The 19,626-nt window shown below is 45.1% G+C and overlaps 2 protein-coding genes across 2 annotated transcripts; one reads left to right on the forward strand and one right to left on the reverse strand.

Annotated features, from left to right (window-relative positions):
* Positions 1–1,671: 1,671 nt before the first annotated feature.
* Positions 1,672–2,613, forward strand: LOC116627396 (olfactory receptor 10J3-like). Its single transcript, XM_032397152.1, has one exon. The coding sequence runs from the start codon at positions 1,672–1,674 to the stop codon at positions 2,611–2,613; it is 942 nt and encodes a 313-aa protein (XP_032253043.1).
* A 6,127-nt stretch (positions 2,614–8,740) lies between these two features.
* FCER1A (Fc fragment of IgE receptor Ia) lies at positions 8,741–14,816 on the reverse strand. The gene is made up of 5 exons (XM_032397214.1): positions 14,762–14,816; positions 14,310–14,330; positions 13,007–13,270; positions 10,347–10,604; positions 8,741–8,925 (listed from the first exon to the last, which is right to left on the reverse strand). The coding sequence occupies exons 1-5, from the start codon at positions 14,814–14,816 to the stop codon at positions 8,741–8,743; spliced, it is 783 nt and encodes a 260-aa protein (XP_032253105.1).
* Positions 14,817–19,626: the final 4,810 nt, after the last annotated feature.

A 19,626-nucleotide genomic window follows, 5' to 3' on the forward strand; every position in this document is an offset into this window, starting at 1 on the left:
TACAGCATTACATTAGTTTATGGTGTGCAATATAGAGGATTCAACACTCCCATACATTACTCAGTGCTCATCACCGTAAGTGTGCATTTCACCCATTCCACCCCTTCCCCCACCACCTCCCCTCTGGTAACCATCAATTTGTTCTCTATAATAAAGAGTCTGGTTTTTTGGTTTATCTCTTTTTTTCTTTGTTCATTTATTTCTTAAATTCCACATGTAAGTGAGATTGTATGGCATTTGTCTTTCTCTGACTTATTTCACTTAGCATTATACTCTCTAGGTCCATCCATGTTGTTGTAGATGGCAAGATTTCATTCTTTTTTATGGATGAGTAATATTCCATTGTGTATATACACCACATCTTTATCCATTCATCTATTGATGGACACTTGGGCTGCTGGCAAAATAATGCCGCAATAACCATAAGAGTGCATAAATCTTTTTGAGTTAGTGTTTTCATATTCTTTGGATGAATCCCATAAGCAGATTTTTTTTTTAAAGAATGTTATGACAACATTCAGGAGGCAGGCTTGGACTTGGACCAAGGTCATTGCAATGAGGAAGCTTGATTGCATGGGAGACCATTGCAGTCCCTACAGAGAATGATTATTTGTGCTCAGAAGTTGGGTGTTGTTAGAAAGCACAGGGAGGAGGGGACAGAAAGGACAGAATTTCAGGAGGGACTGTTTCCCACATGGAAAAGGATGATTCTTAGCTTTCTGAATGGAGGTAATGGTTAAACATGGTGGGTTCTATCAGGAGTAGATATGGGTTTAAAGACAAGGTTAAACCTGCCACTGTATAGTCTCCAGTTCTGAGCTAACATGAGATGAGTTCATTTCTATCCCTCTCTCAACTTGGAATATGCAAAATTGAAGGAAAAAATAGAACATCTGGTCCTTCTCCAGTTAGATGAATTTTATCTTTGCTCTCACACTAGGAAAACCCATTCCCTACTTGAAGGGATATCCTTGGATTTGTTCCATCCTGTTTTCTGCTAGAATTCAAGACGATAAGCTGAATACCTGCCATGCCTTATCAAACCATTGTCCATGGCCCTAGAGGATACTTGGTGCAGGGTTTTCAGGAGAAACTTTTTGTTGAAATGCTCCCATTTCTAGTCTTTCACGATCACTGGGGAGTTTTATGTTCAGGGCTTAGGGAAGTGAAGCCTAGGACCTAGATAGGGTTCTGGAGGAGCAGAAGTCATTGCAGGATGGTGCTGGGGCATTTGGCAGTGACAGTGCATTCTGACCAGTGTTGAAAGGATATCAGCCTCAGCTATATTCTGTCTTCCATCTTAGTTACTGTTCCTCGCTGGATCCTTCCCAGCGAATTCAAGAGTGTTTGAGGAGGAACTATAGTGCTGAGCTTCTTCCTTCACCTGGACTCACCTCTCTGATGTCTGGGTAATTACTTCTACTCATCTTTCCTTTACTCTGTCTCTACTTTTTCTCTCAGATCTCTCTCTGCCATCAGTCTCAGCGTCCTGGGGTAACACTTCTGTAGAACCAAAGAAGAGAGTGGGCAAAGGCAATACCGATGACCCTTGAGGTCCAGGGCATTGCTCAGCCAGTGGACACACTTCTTACTGAAGGCCTTGACTTAGCCTGCTCTCTTTCACAGTTGGCTCAGCACACCTGTCCTTTGTCCAGACCTAGACCCCACTCAATGCCAATGCCAAATTCCACTGCTGTGACTGAGTTCCTCTTGGAAGGGTTCTCCACCTTTGGGTGGCAGCACAGGCTTGTCTTCTTTGCTCTCTTTCTAACTTTGTACCTGCTGACTCTCTCTGGCAATATTGTCATCGTGACTATTATTCATCTGGACCGTCACCTCCACACCCCCATGTACTTCTTCCTGAGCATGCTGTCCCTCTCTGAGACCTGCTACACTGTGGCCATCATTCCCCATATGCTTTCTGGCCTCCTAAGCCCCCAGCAGCCAATTGCTGTCCAAGACTGTGCCACTCAGCTCTTCTTCTATCTCACCTTCGGCATCAACAACTGCTTCCTGCTCACGGCCATGGGGTTCGACCGCTATGTGGCTATCTGCAACCCCCTACGGTACTCGGTCATCATGAGTAAAGAGGCCTGTGTCCAGTTAGCATGCGGATCACTGGGAATTGGTCTGGGCATGGCCATTGTCCAGGTAACATCTGTGTTTGGCCTGCCCTTCTGTGACGCCTTTGTCATTTCTCACTTCTTCTGTGATGTGAGGCCCCTGCTAAAGCTGGCTTGTGCTGATACCACTGTCAACGAGATCATCAACTTTGTTGTCAGTGTCTGTGTCCTAGTCCTACCCATGGGCCTGGTCTTCATCTCCTACATCCTCATCATCTCCACAATCCTTAAGATCACTTCAGCCGAGGGCCGGAAGAAGGCCTTTGCCACCTGCGCCTCCCACCTCACGGTGGTCATCGTCCACTATGGCTGCGCCTCCATCATCTACCTCAAGCTCAAGTCCCAGAGTTCCCTGGGGCAGGACAGACTAATCTCCGTGACCTACACAGTCATCACCCCCTTGCTGAACCCTGTTGTGTACAGCCTGAGGAACAAGGATGTCAAAGATGCTCTGCACAGAGCTGTGGGGTGGAAGCTCCTTTCCTCTTAACAAGGAGAGATTATTGAAAGACTTTTATTTGATTTTGTAAATATATATTGGTTTTATGCTGTTTCAGTAATGCTTCCAAATACAAGATCAAGAAGAATAGACTAAAGTAAAGGGACCAAAACTGTGGGCTTCCATTTGAGTTTGTCATGGTTTCCTATGCCCTCCTTCAGAGAGGATAAAAAGTGGCTTGCCATCAGTCAATCAATAAATCAATCAATCAGTGGGGCACCTGGGTGGCTCAGTCAGTTAAGCATCTGCCTTCGTCTCAGGTCATGATTCCAGGGTCCTGGGATTGAGCCTAACATCCAGCTCCATGCTCAGCAGGGAGTTGGCGTATCCCTCTCCCTCTGCCCCTCTCCCCTCCCCCTGCTCATTCTCTCTCTCTCTCTCTCTGACAAATAAATAAATAAATCTTTAAAAAAATGGCTTGGCAAATGCTCAAGACTAGAGGGGAAGGATTTACCTGCCTGGGTCACTCCCAGCTGTGTCCTGTCATACATGCGTGCACACAGCTACACAACTCCACTGAGACACAAAACCAGCAGCGTTCTAAAAAGCCCATGAACAAAGTATTTGGAAGCCACCTGAGAAAGACTTTCACTGTTGTTGGTAGGGATGTAGAGTAGTTTGTGCAAACTTTTTAACAAGTGAGGAGACACATGCATATTCTCTTCTGTGGACATTGAGGACTTTCACATAATCTGTTTTTGCTAATTGCTAATATCCCAAAACAGCCTGAGGAATCTTCAGGGGGTTGGATACACACTTTCCAAGTGGTAGAACTGCCCTACATGGCCATTTCTTGGAATGAAGGGTGCAAATGTGGGAAAGCAAAAAGTCATCAGCTACTGAGAGCACAGAGGTGGTTCGTCCACTGTCTGGAGATGGCTAGGTGAGAAAACACCAGATGTAAAGGGGAACATGATGAAAAGTTCAACACCTTTCATGTTTCCAACCTGGGAGTGAAAAGCACAGAAGCTGGAAGGAGCCAAGCAAAGCATAGTTCTTTTGCAGGGTAGACCTAAACTCTTTGATAGGTTGTTAAGAATGTAAGCACTTTAACTACAACTTCTGAAAACACTTATTAATGAGCAGAAGTCTGAAGCTTGACTTAAATAAAAAATTTCCTGGTAAGCTCCTAAGCCTGCAGAGGTTAATCTTCAGAAGTTTCTTCTGAGATACCCCCAACTTAAAAACTGACTTAAAAACAGCATTCCTATCTGAGCATCACAGAAGGTGAACATGTGCGCTCTGGTGGGTCCTTTCTCCCTCATCCTTCCGCTCCACTCTGGCTTTCTACACCAAGGAATGAGCATACATAACCTGAGTTCCAGACACAGCTCTTAGGGTCCCCGCAATCAAGCTGACACCATGGGGTGACCCTGCACAGGCAAGATATCACTTGTGAGAGTGTCCTGAGGTCTGCCGGTTGCGGGGGATGGGACAAGGCAGTGGAAATTAACAAAGTCTCTGAGTCCAGTTAACATGTCTGACTTGGCAAAGAACATTAGTGTGTGAAGGTGACCTGGAGACCAAAGATACCTTTGCCTCCATGTCCATATTTCTAGAAATGATAGTACCAGTGCATTGCTGTGAGAATAGTTGAAATTATAAAAAAATTTTGGGCTTAGTGATTCTGCTTAATCCAGATAAAAAGCTGTTAAGTAGAGGTCTGATGGCCGGGGCTTCACTCTCTTCTAGTGCAGTTGTACTCAGTGGGTGCTGTGCTACCCTACTCAGATGGCACACCTTCGGGACCCACACGTTCATTCCCCCAAGCTGCTGGGAGGGCGCTGGGCCAACAGCGGTCAGTTGAGTGGCTCTTTGGAAATTGTTCTTGCTGAAGAGCTACTTTCTCCAGAGTCACACATCTTCCCAGGGCACCCTGCCTCCAAAGACTTGTCTACTTCAGGGTGTAAAGACCGGTCCCCGGACTTCGATCTAAGGTGATTACAAAGGGCCGTCCCAGCTCCAGGGCTCTTGTCTGTGCAATGGTTTGACTTCTGCTGTGACTACATTGCATTTCAGCTTCTCCCTCTGCGGGGGTCCGCCGCCTTCACTCTCACACAGGTGTTGGTGCTGAGGGCACTCACTAAGAACCCTGTCACATTTCAATCTGTTTCAGAATCTGTTTTCTGAGGGTCCTAATCTGTAGTGTTTTAGGATCCCATTTCTAGAACAGCACTTGGCAAGCGGAGAACCCAGATTTTTAGCCTTGACATATTCTAGTGAGGGCTGAAGGCCAGTGGCTCCTATATTTCAATTTAAAAAAAAATTCAACCTATTAATTGAAGTATATTTCCTGTGGCTCCATTTAGTTGGTAGTAGTACAGTATTATCCTCTTGGAAACTGGTGAAAAAAAATAAAAATTGTAACTTTCCTCAGAATCCACAAGAAGTCATTCCTTTATCTTCAGAATTTTTTCTGCGAGCAATTTTCAGTTGCATTGCAGCCCTGGATTTCCATTCAATTACCTTGCAGTGAGATTGCTGACCACTCTCAGTGATATTTTTAAAATTTCAAATACGGGGAAGGCTAAATGTGAGGATATGTCATTCCACTTTTCAGGAAGGGAAAGAGTGTGGATGCTACAAGTGATGTGTACAAGCTAACTTGATAGTGATCCTGGGCACAGTTGTAGGTAAAAGGTTTGGGGGTGGGAATGCTATGGAGGTTGATGAAGCACCAGGTGGGGACTTGAGCTTGGTGACTAACTGTCCAGAGCTGGGCAGACAACTTCAGGCAGGAAGACAGGACCACTCTTCGAGGTTATCTAGGGGCCCAGGCTGGCAGGTGCCTCTGCCATTCTCAACGTAAATCTCCCATCTCTGGGGTCAAGTAGATGATCTTGTTGTCCCACTTCCCATTTCATGAGAGGAGAAAAAGAGCAGAACTTTTCTTCAAGCACTCAATTCCCCAACATACTGACAAGGTGGATGTTTTGTCTGAGTTTGCATGCTTGAGGTGACCAAGGGAATTTGTCTTTCCCTGGCCACCAGTAGGGAGTTAATTGAGTTGATTTTCAAAAAACCATTTTCTAATGTTGGGAATTCATGATGATTTGTGGCAGCCATTTTGGAACAGCAACTGTGGGAAAGAAAATTTGCTCTGTGAACTGGCCTAGACCAAGGTAGTAAGAGATTGGAGGTAGCAGAAGAGGCCTTAAGAGTGAAGCAGGGGTGGATTATCTCCATTTTAATCACTGGTATAATGTACTTACTCCCTCTCTGGCATAGACAAAGTATTTTATGTATATAAAAATAAAAACATATCTTTTTAAATGCAGTATTTTAGAGCACCACAAAATATTTAAGCCCTGATTCTGTTCCACATTCCTTATGAAAGAAGCGATGTATGGGAAGGAAGAAAATGGGAAGAAATGAATGGTAGACGAATTCTCAGACAACTCTGAGATTCGGATCCATGGAAGAGCACAGTGAAGACAATGTGTGGAGGATGAAGGGAGAATTCACCCCGGAACTTCTTGGGGATGCATTCTGAGCCTCTGAGCCTGTGTAGTCACTGCATGGGAAGTAGGCTTTCAAGTCACCAAGGACAGGATGTCTGGGCTCGAGGAAGCTTAGAGGCTGCCTAGTCCAAACCCCTCTTTTTACAAAGAAATGGAATCTCAGACACCAGCAAGTGACTTTCTCCAGTCACACAGCTAGTTCACAGGGGCCTAAAGATCCAGGTTCATGCTCTCTGCAGAGCCCTTGCAAGCTTGGGTGGGGATAAAGGGGAGGTGGAGGTAAATTGTGATACACCAGAACCTAGAAGACCTCTCAGAAGTTGTATCTCAAGCTGATCAAGTCTGGACTTCCTGTCCACGTTAAATATCTCCCGACTCTTCACTCTGGGTCATTTGGCCTTAGACCCAACAAAGGACTAAGTCGCTTGCTCTCTGGTCTGATGTGTATGATGCCGTGTCTAGGACGCTGTGAAGCAAGATGATGTTAGTGAAGGGGGTGGCAAGACCGTGGTCTCAGGGTCTCATGGATCTTCTGTCTTCCCTTAAAGGCAGGGGGAGTGTCCAGAGCAACACAAAGGAGCCTCCTGCGGGGAATTTTCCTCTCCTGTTATTGCAGGAAAAATCTCTTCTCCACTCACCAGGCCTGTTTACGTGAAGCCAAGTGACAAGGCTATTCACTGGGAATCTGGTCATTTCTTACCTCTCTGAAAGGACTTGGAAACAAAACAAAACAAAACAAAAAACAACTAGAGAGTGTTAAGGAGACTCATACCAGATATCTATATTAAAGAAGGAAAAAAAAGCTCCAATAATTCTCTCTGCTTTGTGGTCCAAAAACATCTTTTGGAGAAAGTGGGACTTTTTTTTTTTTTAATTTTTTTATTGTTATGTTAATCTCCATACATTACATCATTAGTTTTAGATGTAGTGTTCCATGATTCATTGTTTGTTCGTAACACCCAGTGCTCCATGCAGAACATGCCCTCTTTAATACCCATCACCAGGCTAACCCATCCTCCCACCCCCCTTCCCCTCTAGAACCGTCAGTTTGTTTTTCAGAGTCCATCATCTCTCATGGTTCGTCTCCCCCTCCAATTTCCCCCCCTTCATTCTTCCCCTCCTGCTATCCTCTTCTTTTTTTTTTTTTTTTCTTAACATATATTGCATTATTTGTTTCAGAGGTACAGATCTGAGATTCATCAGTCTTGCACAATTCACAGTGCTTACCAGAGCACATACCCTCCCCAGTGTCCATCACCCAGTCACCCCATCCCTCCCATCCCACCCCCCACTCCAGCAACCCTTAGTTTGTTTCCTGAGATTAAGAATTCCTCATATCAGTGAGGTCATATGATACATTCTTTCTCTGATTGACTTATTTCGCTCAGCATAACACCCTCCAGTTCCATCCACGTCGTTGCAAATGGCAAGCTCTCATTCCTTTTGATGGCTGCATAATATTCCATTGTGTATATATACCACCTCTTCTTTATCCATTCATCTGTTGATGGACATCTTGGCTCTTTCCACAGTTTGGCTATTGTGGACATTGCTGCTATGAACATCGGGGTGCACATACCCCTTCGGATCCCTACATTTGTATCTTTGGGGTAAATACCCAGAAGTGCAATTACTGGATCATACGGTAGCTCTATTTTCAACTTTTTGAGGAACCTCCATACTGTTTTCCAGAGTGGCTGCACCAGCTTGCATTCCCACCAACAGTGTAGGAGGGTTGCCCTTTCTAGAAAATGGGACTTCTTGGTCTCATGGGTATTTACAAATTTCCCCTTGGATTCACTTCCTCCTTATGTTAGTAATTGTTCTAAAACACAGTGAAGCTATAGATATTCTGATCTCTCATTGACTGTTGTGAACTCATGGTCAGCACGGGCAATAGGTTGCCTCTCTTCCCTAATCCTTTCCCCGGGCCCCCGTATAACTGTCTCCATGGCCAAAGGTGGGGTGGGGGTGGGAAAGCGAAGGTTGCTTTGCCTGAGATCCCTGTTTTCAGAGCTGAGAGTTCTGGTGATTATTTGCTGGGATTTCTCCAAGATGCTTAGTTCAGTTGCTGTAAGAAGGTATTCAAAATACAAGTTTGAGAGATGTTAGAAGGAGAAACAATCACAGGGGAATCTTAGACTGAGCCTCACCCCTCAGAGTCCTAGGGCCCAAGATTGCCCCAGATTCAGCAAAAGCTAGAAGCTCATAAATGGTATGTTGAAGTGGGCATAAAAATGGTCAATCTCACCAGCATCCCCCCATGTCTTTGTAGTCCTAGTCCAGACTTAGAGTGGTTTTAAGAGAAGACATCTCTAGTCTAGAACTTCATGGTACCTGCGTCTAGAAACAAACAAGAAAGTAGCAAGCCTCAAATACTCAGAAGCATCATGTTACCTGGTTTCATACCTCTTTTATTCAAATTGTACTCCTCTTTGACAGATGAATCTAGTCATTCTTTTATTTATTTAACTGACGTTCATTGAGAACTTACTATTACATGCTACTTAATCAGTTTGAGTTGTTTAATGAAGCAGTTCTCTAAAGCCTTGAGTGCAGACCTCCCTGTGTGCATTGGGAGCTGTGTTTGATGATGGAGAAGGGATTGCAGATGCCAGAAAGAAGTTGCTATTGCTAATGTTTCTTAAGCAGTGACATCAATTATTTTTGGGGTCTGGCTTTTTGTTCTTCCTGGTCCTCTTAGTCTCCAAGAGCAGTGTCAACTGCTGCTGGGTCAAGATAAACAGTCCTGTGTCCACAGCAAACAGAATCACCACCAACAATGGGATCAGAAATTGTAGCCAGGAGTATTTGCTTCGGTGACCATTCCAGTTGGAGGAATCTAGATGCAACAAGAAACATAAGTCATATGAGGAATTGATGAATGAGGCTCAGGACTTCATCCTCCCTAAGAGAAGGACCTAGCACAGTCCTCTGTCTTCTAACATGACATGGCATCCAGGACCAGAGAGCAACACCCATGGATTTAGGTTCCTCTGTCTATGCTTCCTGGAGCCCCGGGACTCCTGAGATCTCCCCCATAACCCCTGCCTACAGCTCCTCTAGCCAGTGTGCCCAAGGGGAAAGGTCGGGGGAAAGATGGCCCCTTTCTTGGAGCTCACAGGACCAGTGCCCACATATGATTTGGGGGTGGGCAGGAGACAGGGCAGGGGTGGGGGTTACCACTGCCTCATTTCTGAATCATTCATCATTTACCACCTGCCTATTGGGTGAAACAAAGATACTGGGCTAGAGCTTCTTTAAGCTGCTTTCCAATTCCCCTCTCTTGTGATTCTGTTATTCTGTTTGTAAGGTGCTGATTTTTGTGATTATCCTAGAATTATAGAGCTATTATAGACTATTGTAGCCAGAAACCCCCTTCCCCAGAGATTACCTAGACTGGTGGCTCTCAGCACTGGCTGCACATGACTGTTACCTGAAAGGGCTTTTAAAAATACTGATGCCCAGTCCTCCAAATCAGTTAAATCAGAACCTCAGGAGATGAGATGCAAACGTCAGTATTTTTAAACTTCCCCAAGTGGCATCTAGACCAAACCCTTTACTTTACAAATAAGGATACTAGAAGGCCAATGACAATTAAATAGCACTTAGGTCTCAGACTAGTTAACAGAAAATTGGCATTAAAGCTTTATTCTGGCTTCTGGTCTCGTGCTTTTTTAGACATTAGTATGAGCCAAATCTGCCAAGCAAAAAAATCTAATTTCCTTCTTGCAAGGCAGATATTCCAAAGGCTCCCTCTCTTCTCTGGAGTTAGGAAGGAGCATCTTTATCTTTGGCCCTGGAGGCAGCCTACCAGCCCAGCTCTCTTCATTAGCCTCTGTCTCCTCCTGACTTGGGCACCCAGCCCATGGCCCATGGATCTCCTTCCCCAGCTCTCCTCCGCCAGCATGGCATCTTCAAGCTCCTCACAGCCTTTGTTCTTTTAACTCTGAAACTCCCTTTCAATTTGATAAATATAAGTGTTCTCCCCAGGAGCAACAGAGGACTTTGAGATCAAACCAAGAATGGTGATCCATCATGCTTGGGTAGCACTTAACAGGCTACACATCCATTTCCCAATATCGCATGTAGTCTTCATAGAAACCCCACAGTGTGAACAGGTATCACCCACAGGCCAGCAGACTCACAAGGCACCACTGCTGTCCACTGCTGTCCCCTGCTGCATGCTGCAGCCACTTCAGGCTGGGGGGTCGCTCTCTCCCTTCCCCTGCCATGGGCACCCCTCTTGCTTTACCAACTCACCTTTTTTCACAGTAATGTTGAGGGGCTCAGAGGTCTGATTTAGCCTCTGAATCCACCCTGTGCAGAAGTAGCTGCCACTGTCCCTTATTTGGGCATTGGCAATGGGCATGTCGAAGTTATCATAGTCGTACCGGAGGGCTGTGCCATTCCTATAGTAGGTCACCTTTTTGACAGTCATGTTCCTCCAGCTGTGGCACCTGATGCGGAAGGACTCCCCCTCCATCAGCACCTCAGCAGAGGCTTGAAGGAGCAGCCACTCTGAAGAGCATTCGTTAGGTTATGTAACAGCAAATGGATAGATAGACACAGAGAGACAAAAATAAAAGTGGTCACGCACAGAGCATGTGTCAAAAACCATGGTTTATCAAGAACCCATTTCTTGGCTCATAATGTCAATAAAAAGGAAACACAACATAATGCTTAGAGTCTGTCCTCTATATTGATAAATCCTCTCTCCTCCTGAAAAGTGAGTCGGGGGCCAGAAAACCACTCTGACATTTCTGCTGAGCCCGTCCATGGATGGCTTGAAAGCCAGTACTCCCTTCAGCTCCGTCGGCACCAGTTCTGGTCACTAAAGGGGAATAAAACTATCCTGTCTGGGGAGTCCTCACCTAGGGGCAGGTCTGTTTTGTCTTCTTGCCTCTTAGGGGCTCCCTTCTTCTACCATTAATCATAGTTGGCTCCAAAACTTCCCCAGAACATGAATGCCAATTTTAATTATGTGTGCGTAGTTACTCACTTAATGTCCTCTTCCTCATTTGGCTCCATACTTCAGGAGGCCAGGGGCCATGTCTGATCCTTACATTATATCCCCAATGTCCAACACCATTACCTCGGGGGTAGGTACTCAACAAATACTTGTTAACAATGATTCTGTAAAATGTAAGAGTCGGGTTCTCTGTCTAATGTCATTGTAAGAATTGAAACACACTCACTGAAGGAAAATTTTGGACAAAATTCTGGCTAGGTTGTGCAGGCACATTTTAGAGCAATCCTGGAGGAGTTTTCTAGAATCTCTTCCAAGGAAATAAAGAAGCTATTCCACGCTACTTTACTTTGTATCTGGAATTTGCGTATGGATGCTGCCACACCTCTTTTCACTCAAGAGGAAAATATAAAGTATGCTTATACCTTAAATATATTTACATTAAAAAATATAAAGTAAAATATATCCGTGGCCTAACCATTTAAATGAAATCCTTCCTTTGTTCATCCGGCATTTTCTAACTAACCACATGGGCCTAAGCAAGCTGTGCTAATCATTGGCAGTGGAAGAGTCACAAAGTTGAAGCAAACGTAAGATTTGTTCTTCAGTAAAAGTGAAGGTTGTGAGGGATCTACATGGATGTCTTTCAAAACCAAGAGTGCAACCTAATATCCAGATCGTGGTGCATAGAAATTGTTGAGCAAATTTTTTTTTTAAATTTTCCCATGGCTTTTATTTGTGATTCATTAAAGAAAGTTATTACACTTGGTATTGTGACTTTAGTAACATGAATACAGTTTTTAACTGGATTGTAGGAAATAGGCAGTTTTGCAATTTCAGTTAATATATCACTTCCATGTATCATAAAACATACTAAGGAGCCAAGATGTGCCTTTTGAATGATATTTTTATAATCCACAATGCTGGGGAGATCTTAAAGGTATCTTAAAGGTAAAGATCTTAAAGATCTTTTATAATCCACAATGCTGGGGAGATCTTAAAGGTATCTTAAAGGTAAAGATCTTAAAGATCTTTTATAATCCACAATGCTGGGGAGATCTTAAAGACTTTAAGATCTTAAAGATCTTAAGTTCTTTAAGCCAAAGCAACCCAGAGCTAACTGTAGTATTTGACCCTCAACAAGCTACCTAACACTGATCCAGCAGGTCACATGGATTTACTTGCTACAGGGTTTCTAATCTCTTTGCTGAAACTTCTTTAGGTTAACTAGGCCTTTTTTTTTTTATGTTATGTCAGTCACCATACAGTACATCATTAGTTTTTGATGTAGTGATCCACGATTCATTGTTTTCATATAATACCCAGTGCTCTATGCAGTACGTGCCCTCCTTAATACCCATCACCAGGCTAACCCATCCCCCCACCCCCCTCCCCTCTAGAACCCTCAGTTTATTTCTCAGAGTCCATAGTCTCTCATGGTTCATCACTCCCTCCGATTTCCCCCCCTTCATTTTTCCCTTCCTTCTTCTAATGTCCTCCATGGAGGAGATTACGCTAAGTGAAATAAGTCAAGCAGAGAAGGTCAGTTATCATATGGTTTCACTTATTTGTGGAACATAAGGAATAGCATGGAGGACATTTGTTGAGCAAATTTTACAATCAGACCTTTTGATCCTATTTCAGATGTTCAGCTCTTTGCAACATTCACATATCCAACCTACCATTTGTACATATCATACACATCTGCCCCAAGCAGAAGAGAGATAAGGTGGAGTAGAGGGATAACACTGGGAGGTGGGAGATGGCCAGAACATAGAAAGAAGGCAAGGCTGGGCAGGAGTAAGGGTGGAAGGAGAGCGACGGGCAGGTCTTGACTGAGAGACCAGAGTCCCACCCTGGTGCGCTAACCCTGGAATAACTTGATCTCTCCCCATCTTTGGATGGGCCATTCCTCACATAGGGGGATCTATTTTTCTATAGTCCTGGAACTTACCTGCAAAGACTCTTAGGTACACAGGTTCACTCAGTTCACTCGGGGTGGATCCGTTGTTCTGACACCTGTATTCCCCACTGTCCTGGATTTGGGCTTTCACAATGTTCAAACGTGAAGATGTCTCTTCCAAGCTGATGTTGTTGTGGGTCCACACAGCAGAGTCGACTTCAAGGGAGTTGTTCTCATAACATATAAGAGTCACATTATCCTCTTTCAATATTCTATTCCATGGTGGGTTCAAGGACACCGTAGGTTTCGAGTTATCTTTGAGGAGATCAAATTGTAGAAAGAGACATAGATGGGGGGGAGGGGGCAGAGAAAACTGTCCAGGCTCTAAAGTACAGACATGGCAATAGTCAACGGTCAGTCTACCCTTGGACTGCCGCTAATAAGAAACTGTCCTGATTCCTAGGATTACAGAAGGAAGAAACAGTACTGTGGCTCTAGGGAGCTCCCAACCTAGGGGGAAAGACAGGACACGAGTGTGGGGTATTAAAAAATAAACAAGCCAGTGAGGACTGTAGCCTCTGGTAAGGCAGAGGCGATGTCTGTCCTGTTCAGCCCTAGCTCAGCACAATGGTTGGTACATAATAACGTGTTCATTAAATATTTACTGAGTGGATGAATGTGTGACTAATGGATGAATAAATGTGTTGGACTAGATGAAACATAGTCTTTCCCAGCTCTAAATTTTTATGACTATTTAACTGTGAGTGCATATGGAGTGAAAAATTCATGTCAGTTCTGGAAGGAAGTGAAAAGCGCTGAGAGAATCAGCCTTAATAGGTTTTCAGGAACAAAGAAATGTGGTACAAATTTGACCAAAGCCTAGGAAGTGGCAGGTGGTGATGAGGAAGGGTGCAGAAACAGAGCTAGACTTGGACCCAAGGGGCTTGTGTTAGAAGCTGGCCCTTGGCTAGCTGTGAGACCTCCAGCAAGGCACTTAATTAGACAAAGTCCTCAACTACAAAATGGTGACAGTGCTAAGGTGATGATGACGTAGGAACCGAAAGAGGTTGTGTGGTGGTGCCTGGGGGGCACTTGGGTGTTTAGATGTTCCACAGACATGGTTGTTGCAAAAAAAGAGGTGGGGTGTCTCAAGAGAATGAGGTGGTTCTTTTAAAGCTGTTGAATGGGGGAAAGAAGGAAGACAGGCAGGGTGGAAGTGGGGCTCAGGTTGGACAGGGAGTGGTGATGCCTAACCATTAGAAAGCAGAGGAGATGGGGTGAAGGGAAACAGTGAGGGGGGAGCTGTGCCCAGCCATGTTGAGGCTGACAGAGCAAGGACAGAGGACTCACTCACCTGCTGACATGCCATCTAGAGCTGCAAAAGTTCAGAAGAGAAAAGTTAGTGGCTACACCCAGGCTTCTAGGACTCCTAAGGACAGAGATATGGGTACAGTGATGAGGTCTACATCCATGGAGTTTTAAAGGCCAAGGAACTTCTAAGGAACCTGACCCTTGGAGAGAAGGAACTTCTCTCCTCTGTCCTCCTTCCCTTGCCCTCTGGGAGATGCCAGAGTGATTGCAAGGACAGGTTTTCAGGCTTGCTCCCCCTTAAGTCTTGCTCAGCCTGATTTGCTCTGCTCTCCAGCTTGTGTCCACTACAGAATCCCTGGGAGATGCCCCATGGTTTGCATGTGGCTTAGAAAAAGTCACCATGAAAACTGTCAATGTTCCTACCCCAGCTGCTCCCCAGATCCATCTTGGTCCCTCTGGGGTGGGGGGTGGGGGTGTCACTGAACGTCTACTTACAGAAGAGCAGCAATGTCATCCACAGCAGAGCAGGGCCTCCCTTGGGAATAGGCATCTCCTCCGTGGCTCCCAAGTGCCAAATGGACTGGAGACTTGAAGCCTTAAAATAGACTTGAAGCCAAAAAGGAGAAGGAAATGTTTTCTGTATCACTATCTGGTTAACTCATCAGCGGCACCTCGGTTTGTCCTCTCTGGTGATAATAGAGTGGTGCCTAATTGGGCAATTTCACATTTACCTGCTAGTGCCCTCCTGTGCCAGGCCAGCAAGTGCTGAAATTCGGTTGTGGTTCTCCAGAGCTGCCATCCCTCTTGTTACCTAATTTCCTGCTGGTCCACGAGCCCACTGATCCACATGTTTTCATCTTATTCCCTGAGGATCCATTATCTGAGCAGCCAAACTGGGGATATTTTCAGACTCCTTCTCTTCCACTGGGTCTTGATGGAGCTCCCAACACAGGACGACAGGTGTTAGACCATAACTTACAGGGATCTGGGTCTATTCTATAATTTATTTCCTTTCCCAGCTTTTATCCGTTTTTATGTTTCTAATCTTCCGGCATGGCCGCCCTTCCTCCTTTAAACCCACACCTGTTCTGTTCCCCCCAGAACCCCTTTGACTAGTTATTCCGTGTTTTAGCTCTAGGCCGGAGCTGGTCACCTGCCCCCCGGATTTGGTACCGAGATGATATCTCCACAAATATCTGTAGTCATTACCATCCACGAGGCTTTTATCACAGGCAGTATTTATTCTATTTGGTCCTTGCCAAAACTCTGAAGTAGGCAGGGCAGTATGAGGTAAGCAAGGCCCCATTCTGTCTTACCATGCTTTTCCTCACAGACTGCGGGAGTAGGTCTACTGAATCGAACATAAAGTTCCTCCGCAGGAAGACCTAACCAAAACTTCCAGCCTCTGTGGCATTAGAGAACTTGGGGCTACAAAGATTCATAAATAGAGAGTTCCAGATAAGAAAGACTGGTGACTGGTTATAGGCCACTCAATGGTTTAGGGACAGGTCTTTAAAGAGAGCAGCAAGTTATTTTGAAAAAAGCAAGTTGTTTGTATTTAAAGATCTGAATTCAAATACTCCCAGCATTTATATCATTCGGTTTACCTGTAACATAGGGACAATAATGGCATCGAGATCACAGCTTTAGCATGAGGTGTAAGAAGTTAATAAACACATAAAGTGCATTGCACAGCGTCTGGTATGTACAAGAGGCTCAATGAATGTATCTTTCCCTCCTTTATTACCAGTGCTTATTAAAGACTCTTAGGAGATTCATGCATTTCAACTGGGTTAAGGCAGTTAGTCATCTACTTTCCTGTAATAACCAGTATAGTTTACGTAAGCAATCTCACTCATCTCCGTTATCATGATAAGAGAGCCTGATATGGAAGAATTAACATAGAAGTTGTTCGATGGGGGTGGGGAGCAGGAGAAAGAAGTGGGGTAGATGCGGTTTTCAGGGTGCTGTTGGAAGGCCATGGTTGAATAGCAAGATCCTGAAAGAGACAGCTGTGCTTCACCACTTCGTTGAGACTTTGTCCAGGGCACTTATGGGATATTCCTTTCTCCCGGGACAGTGATTCTACAATGACACTGTCCTTCAGAGACAAACACCTTCCCAGGACTCACATGGTCTCTTTGAAAGCTTCCTCCTAAGACTCCACTGTTGTCCAAACACCTCCTACTTGAATGGGAGGTAGAGTGGGGCCCACTGAGAGGTCCTGTCTCCTAGGGGGTGAGAGTACAGGCTTTGAGGTGAGAGAGACCACTTTCATTTGCTGCACCATCCTAAAGCTGTTGCTTCGGTGTCTGCCCTTGAAATGGAGGTAGTGTTTTGGCAGTGGTGAGGGCCAAGATTTCGTGGATTCAACAAAAGCAGTTCATTAAAGCTCAAAAAAAAAACCAACCACCCTGTGCATCCACCCCTAAAACAAAACCAAAAATGACTACAAAACCAGCAGTGCCAACATCAGGAAGAAGAAATCATCCCCACGGGACATGACCACAGGTACCGAGAGGAATGAATTGACACCCTGGACTAACGGGTTGATGTGCCGGTTGAGTCCCATACATCCTTTGTCTTATACAAAAACCAAGTCCTCTGAATTTTACATGCACTCTCCGGGTGGAGCGTGCTGTTCATTTGGTGTATCCTGCCTGTCCATATCAACAAGTGTCTCCCTGAGGCCAGGAGACTGGGTCTTAATCTCACCTCTTCCCACAAGCTTTACAATTGGGGTATTCCTAAATAGAACATCTCTATCCCAAATTCTGACCTATTGTTGGTTCTTGGAAACCTTAATTTGTATTTCACACTGTAGCAGTGGAGAAGGGAAACCCAAATGGCCGTCCTCAAACTACACGGCCTGGGAGTTGTGGTTTGTCTCTGCAGCTGGATACAGGAGGAAAGGCTTTGGATGGGAGCTTTCATGATTTGGGACATGTTGGCAGAGGAGGGGTCAGCCCATAGGGTCTCGGGGCCTGGGTACCCTTCTCCAAAATTGAAAACAGACAGAAGGGCCAGTTTACTGGCTTCTTCCTCTCTGTGTTCTCCAGCACAAGGCAAGGTCCCTATGAAACTGGATGTGAAAAGATGAGAGAGCCAAGTAGCTGTCTGCTTGTGGTGTGGATGCACCTGATGATCACCCCTGAGGACTAGGTACAGGGCTGAGTATGAAACATAACTAATTTGTTTTGGTCCCACCAACTTCATGTAGTTAAAGAACGAGGAAGTTAAAACACAAGGAAGTTGGGTGACTTGTCCCGGCACGCATCTGCTAAGTGGAGGTATTAAAATTTGAAACTATGTGGTCTTGCTAACGAGCCTGTGCTCACGACCACTTCCATATAATGCCCATCCAGACAATCTACACAGTGTGCTCACAGTGCACCTGGATTCCGAGGCCCCACGGAAAGACTGCATGCATTCCTAGGGATCTGTAGCCCACAGATGGAAAATCACTGGTCTAGGTTAACCTCCTCTTCTATCCACAGTTTCTTTTCTTGGGTTCACAAGATGGCATCTCAATCCATAGCCACGCAGTGCTGTTGGCACGGTTGCATATTCATTATGTATTGTTCATAGATGCGGCTAAAGAGAAGAGAGAGAGATTCTTGCCTTTTAATCCAGATTCTTAAGGTCCAGGAGGTCATCAGCTCTTTCTGCCACCGGGACGGGAATCTGTCTGCTTAACAGCGGGTGCTGGCTGCCTTGTGGATTTTCACAATCAAGGCAGTGGTTTTACTACTTGTTTTATTCTTGTCTTGACATGAGCAGTTGCCTGCTTTGGGTGGATCCAAAAGAAACAAATGGAAACTCCCAGGGCTCCCAAAGCAGATCCCACTGACAAGGAGATGGGGACAGGGGTTATGGAAGCAACAACTTTGGGTGCGGACAGAGATTCTTCCCCCCGAGAAAAGAAAAATGAGACTTCAGGATAGAAGCCCAAAGATGGTCTTTTCCTTCCATCTTTAGAGACTTACTTCTTTCTAACACGGAAGGGACAATCAGTGGGATTTTTCACAGAAATGATTTGAATGGAGACCAGACACAAAATATATTTCTAGTACCTGATTTTTAATAAAACATACTATTGCTCAAACTTAAAGGTGACCATAGTATTTGGATTTTATATAGTGGTATAACAAGAGCTAATATCTGTTTATAGGTGAGTCCTACCGGATATCCAATCAAACGTTGCCAGTGGCCAAAGGGCCTGGTTCAGGCACAGTGTCATAAAAGTGCAGTAGACTGGGGAAAAGATTTCCTAACTAGTCTTACAATTCTTGGGTGTCCCCTAAAACTGTAAATTACAGAGAAAGTCCTTGAATAGGTCTCCCAACATCCCTCAGGGCTGGACCACTGACTGAGCGTGATGGGCAACCCTGAGCATCTGGGCTATCACGCTGCCTGTCTTTGAGATGCATAACCCTCCACTCACTTTCCAGATGAGGTGTCTTTGTGGCATCTTGCAGTTAGGGAGCAGTCTGGGCCACGAGGTGTGCTCAAGCAAACTGACGAGGAGCTTTGCTTGTAAATGCTGTGTTCCAGCCCGGAGACCCAGAGGACCTCACACTTGCCTTCCTGCCTTCCAACAGACACAGATCAGTTGAGGTGAGCTGACTTTTCCTTCAGAATGGGGAGAACAAAATTATAAGGAAGAGTCTCAGAGGGAACGGTGGTGGTAAAAAAAAAAAAAAAAAAGTTTTATAAAATGTTAGACTATTGCATTAAATTTTAAAACCTAAAGGATAAAACTAAGTTATTGTCCATGCATATTTCACAGAGATTAAGTGTAACGCTGATTACAAGTCCATGCTCTGAACAGGCTGGGGACTGTCATTCTCAGATCACTCATGATGTGTGTGGCTCCTGGTAAGTTCCTCGGTGTCTCTGTGCCTCAGCCCCATCTCAGCAAAACGGATCTGGCGATAGTACCTGTTGTTGTTATTAAATGAGTTGATGTAGTGAAAGGTTCAGAGAGGCTGGCAGACAGTAAAGCCGTGTATGTGACTTACTGTGTCATTATTTTGTAAGGAGCCTTTGGACTTGAGAGCAGCAGGGACAGATCCTCCTGCGCGTCCTTGGGAAAAAGTTGGAAAGACCACTGGTGGACCCCGGGGGCACAACTGGTCCCAGGATGTATCCTGCAAACACAGGCCAGGAGGCCCCGGGGAGCAGACAGCCGCTCACTCTCAGAGCGGGGTGGGGGGCTCGGGGGAGTTGCTCTCTGGGGGCCCGGGGTTGTTCCCAGGCATGCTTTGAGACAGAGAAACCCATCTTGTAGTCAGCCCTCCAGCCAAATGTAGTGTAGGCCAGTTTATTTTATGCTTCCTCACAGAATTACACCGTTAAAA

Source organism: Phoca vitulina, unplaced genomic scaffold (genome assembly GCF_004348235.1).
Source record: "Phoca vitulina isolate PV1807 unplaced genomic scaffold, GSC_HSeal_1.0 scaffold97, whole genome shotgun sequence".
Taxonomy (NCBI): domain Eukaryota; kingdom Metazoa; phylum Chordata; class Mammalia; order Carnivora; family Phocidae; genus Phoca; species Phoca vitulina.

What these genes read in the sequence shown, in the direction of transcription:
- LOC116627396 (XM_032397152.1), top strand. Translation starts at nt 1,672, where the DNA reads ATGCCAATGCCAAATTCCACTGCTGTGACTGAGTTCCTCTTGGAAGGG.
- FCER1A (XM_032397214.1), bottom strand. Translation starts at nt 14,816, where the DNA reads ATGCCTATTCCCAAGGGAGGCCCTGCTCTGCTGTGGATGACATTGCTG. An exon ending in TCTAGATGGCATGTCAGCAG is followed by an intron (nt 13,271 to 14,309) that starts GTGAGTGAGTCC and finishes ATCTCCTCAAAG; the next exon opens with ATAACTCGAAACCTACGGTG. An exon ending in CAACATTACTGTGAAAAAAG is followed by an intron (nt 8,926 to 10,346) that starts GTGAGTTGGTAA and finishes TGTTGCATCTAG; the next exon opens with ATTCCTCCAACTGGAATGGT.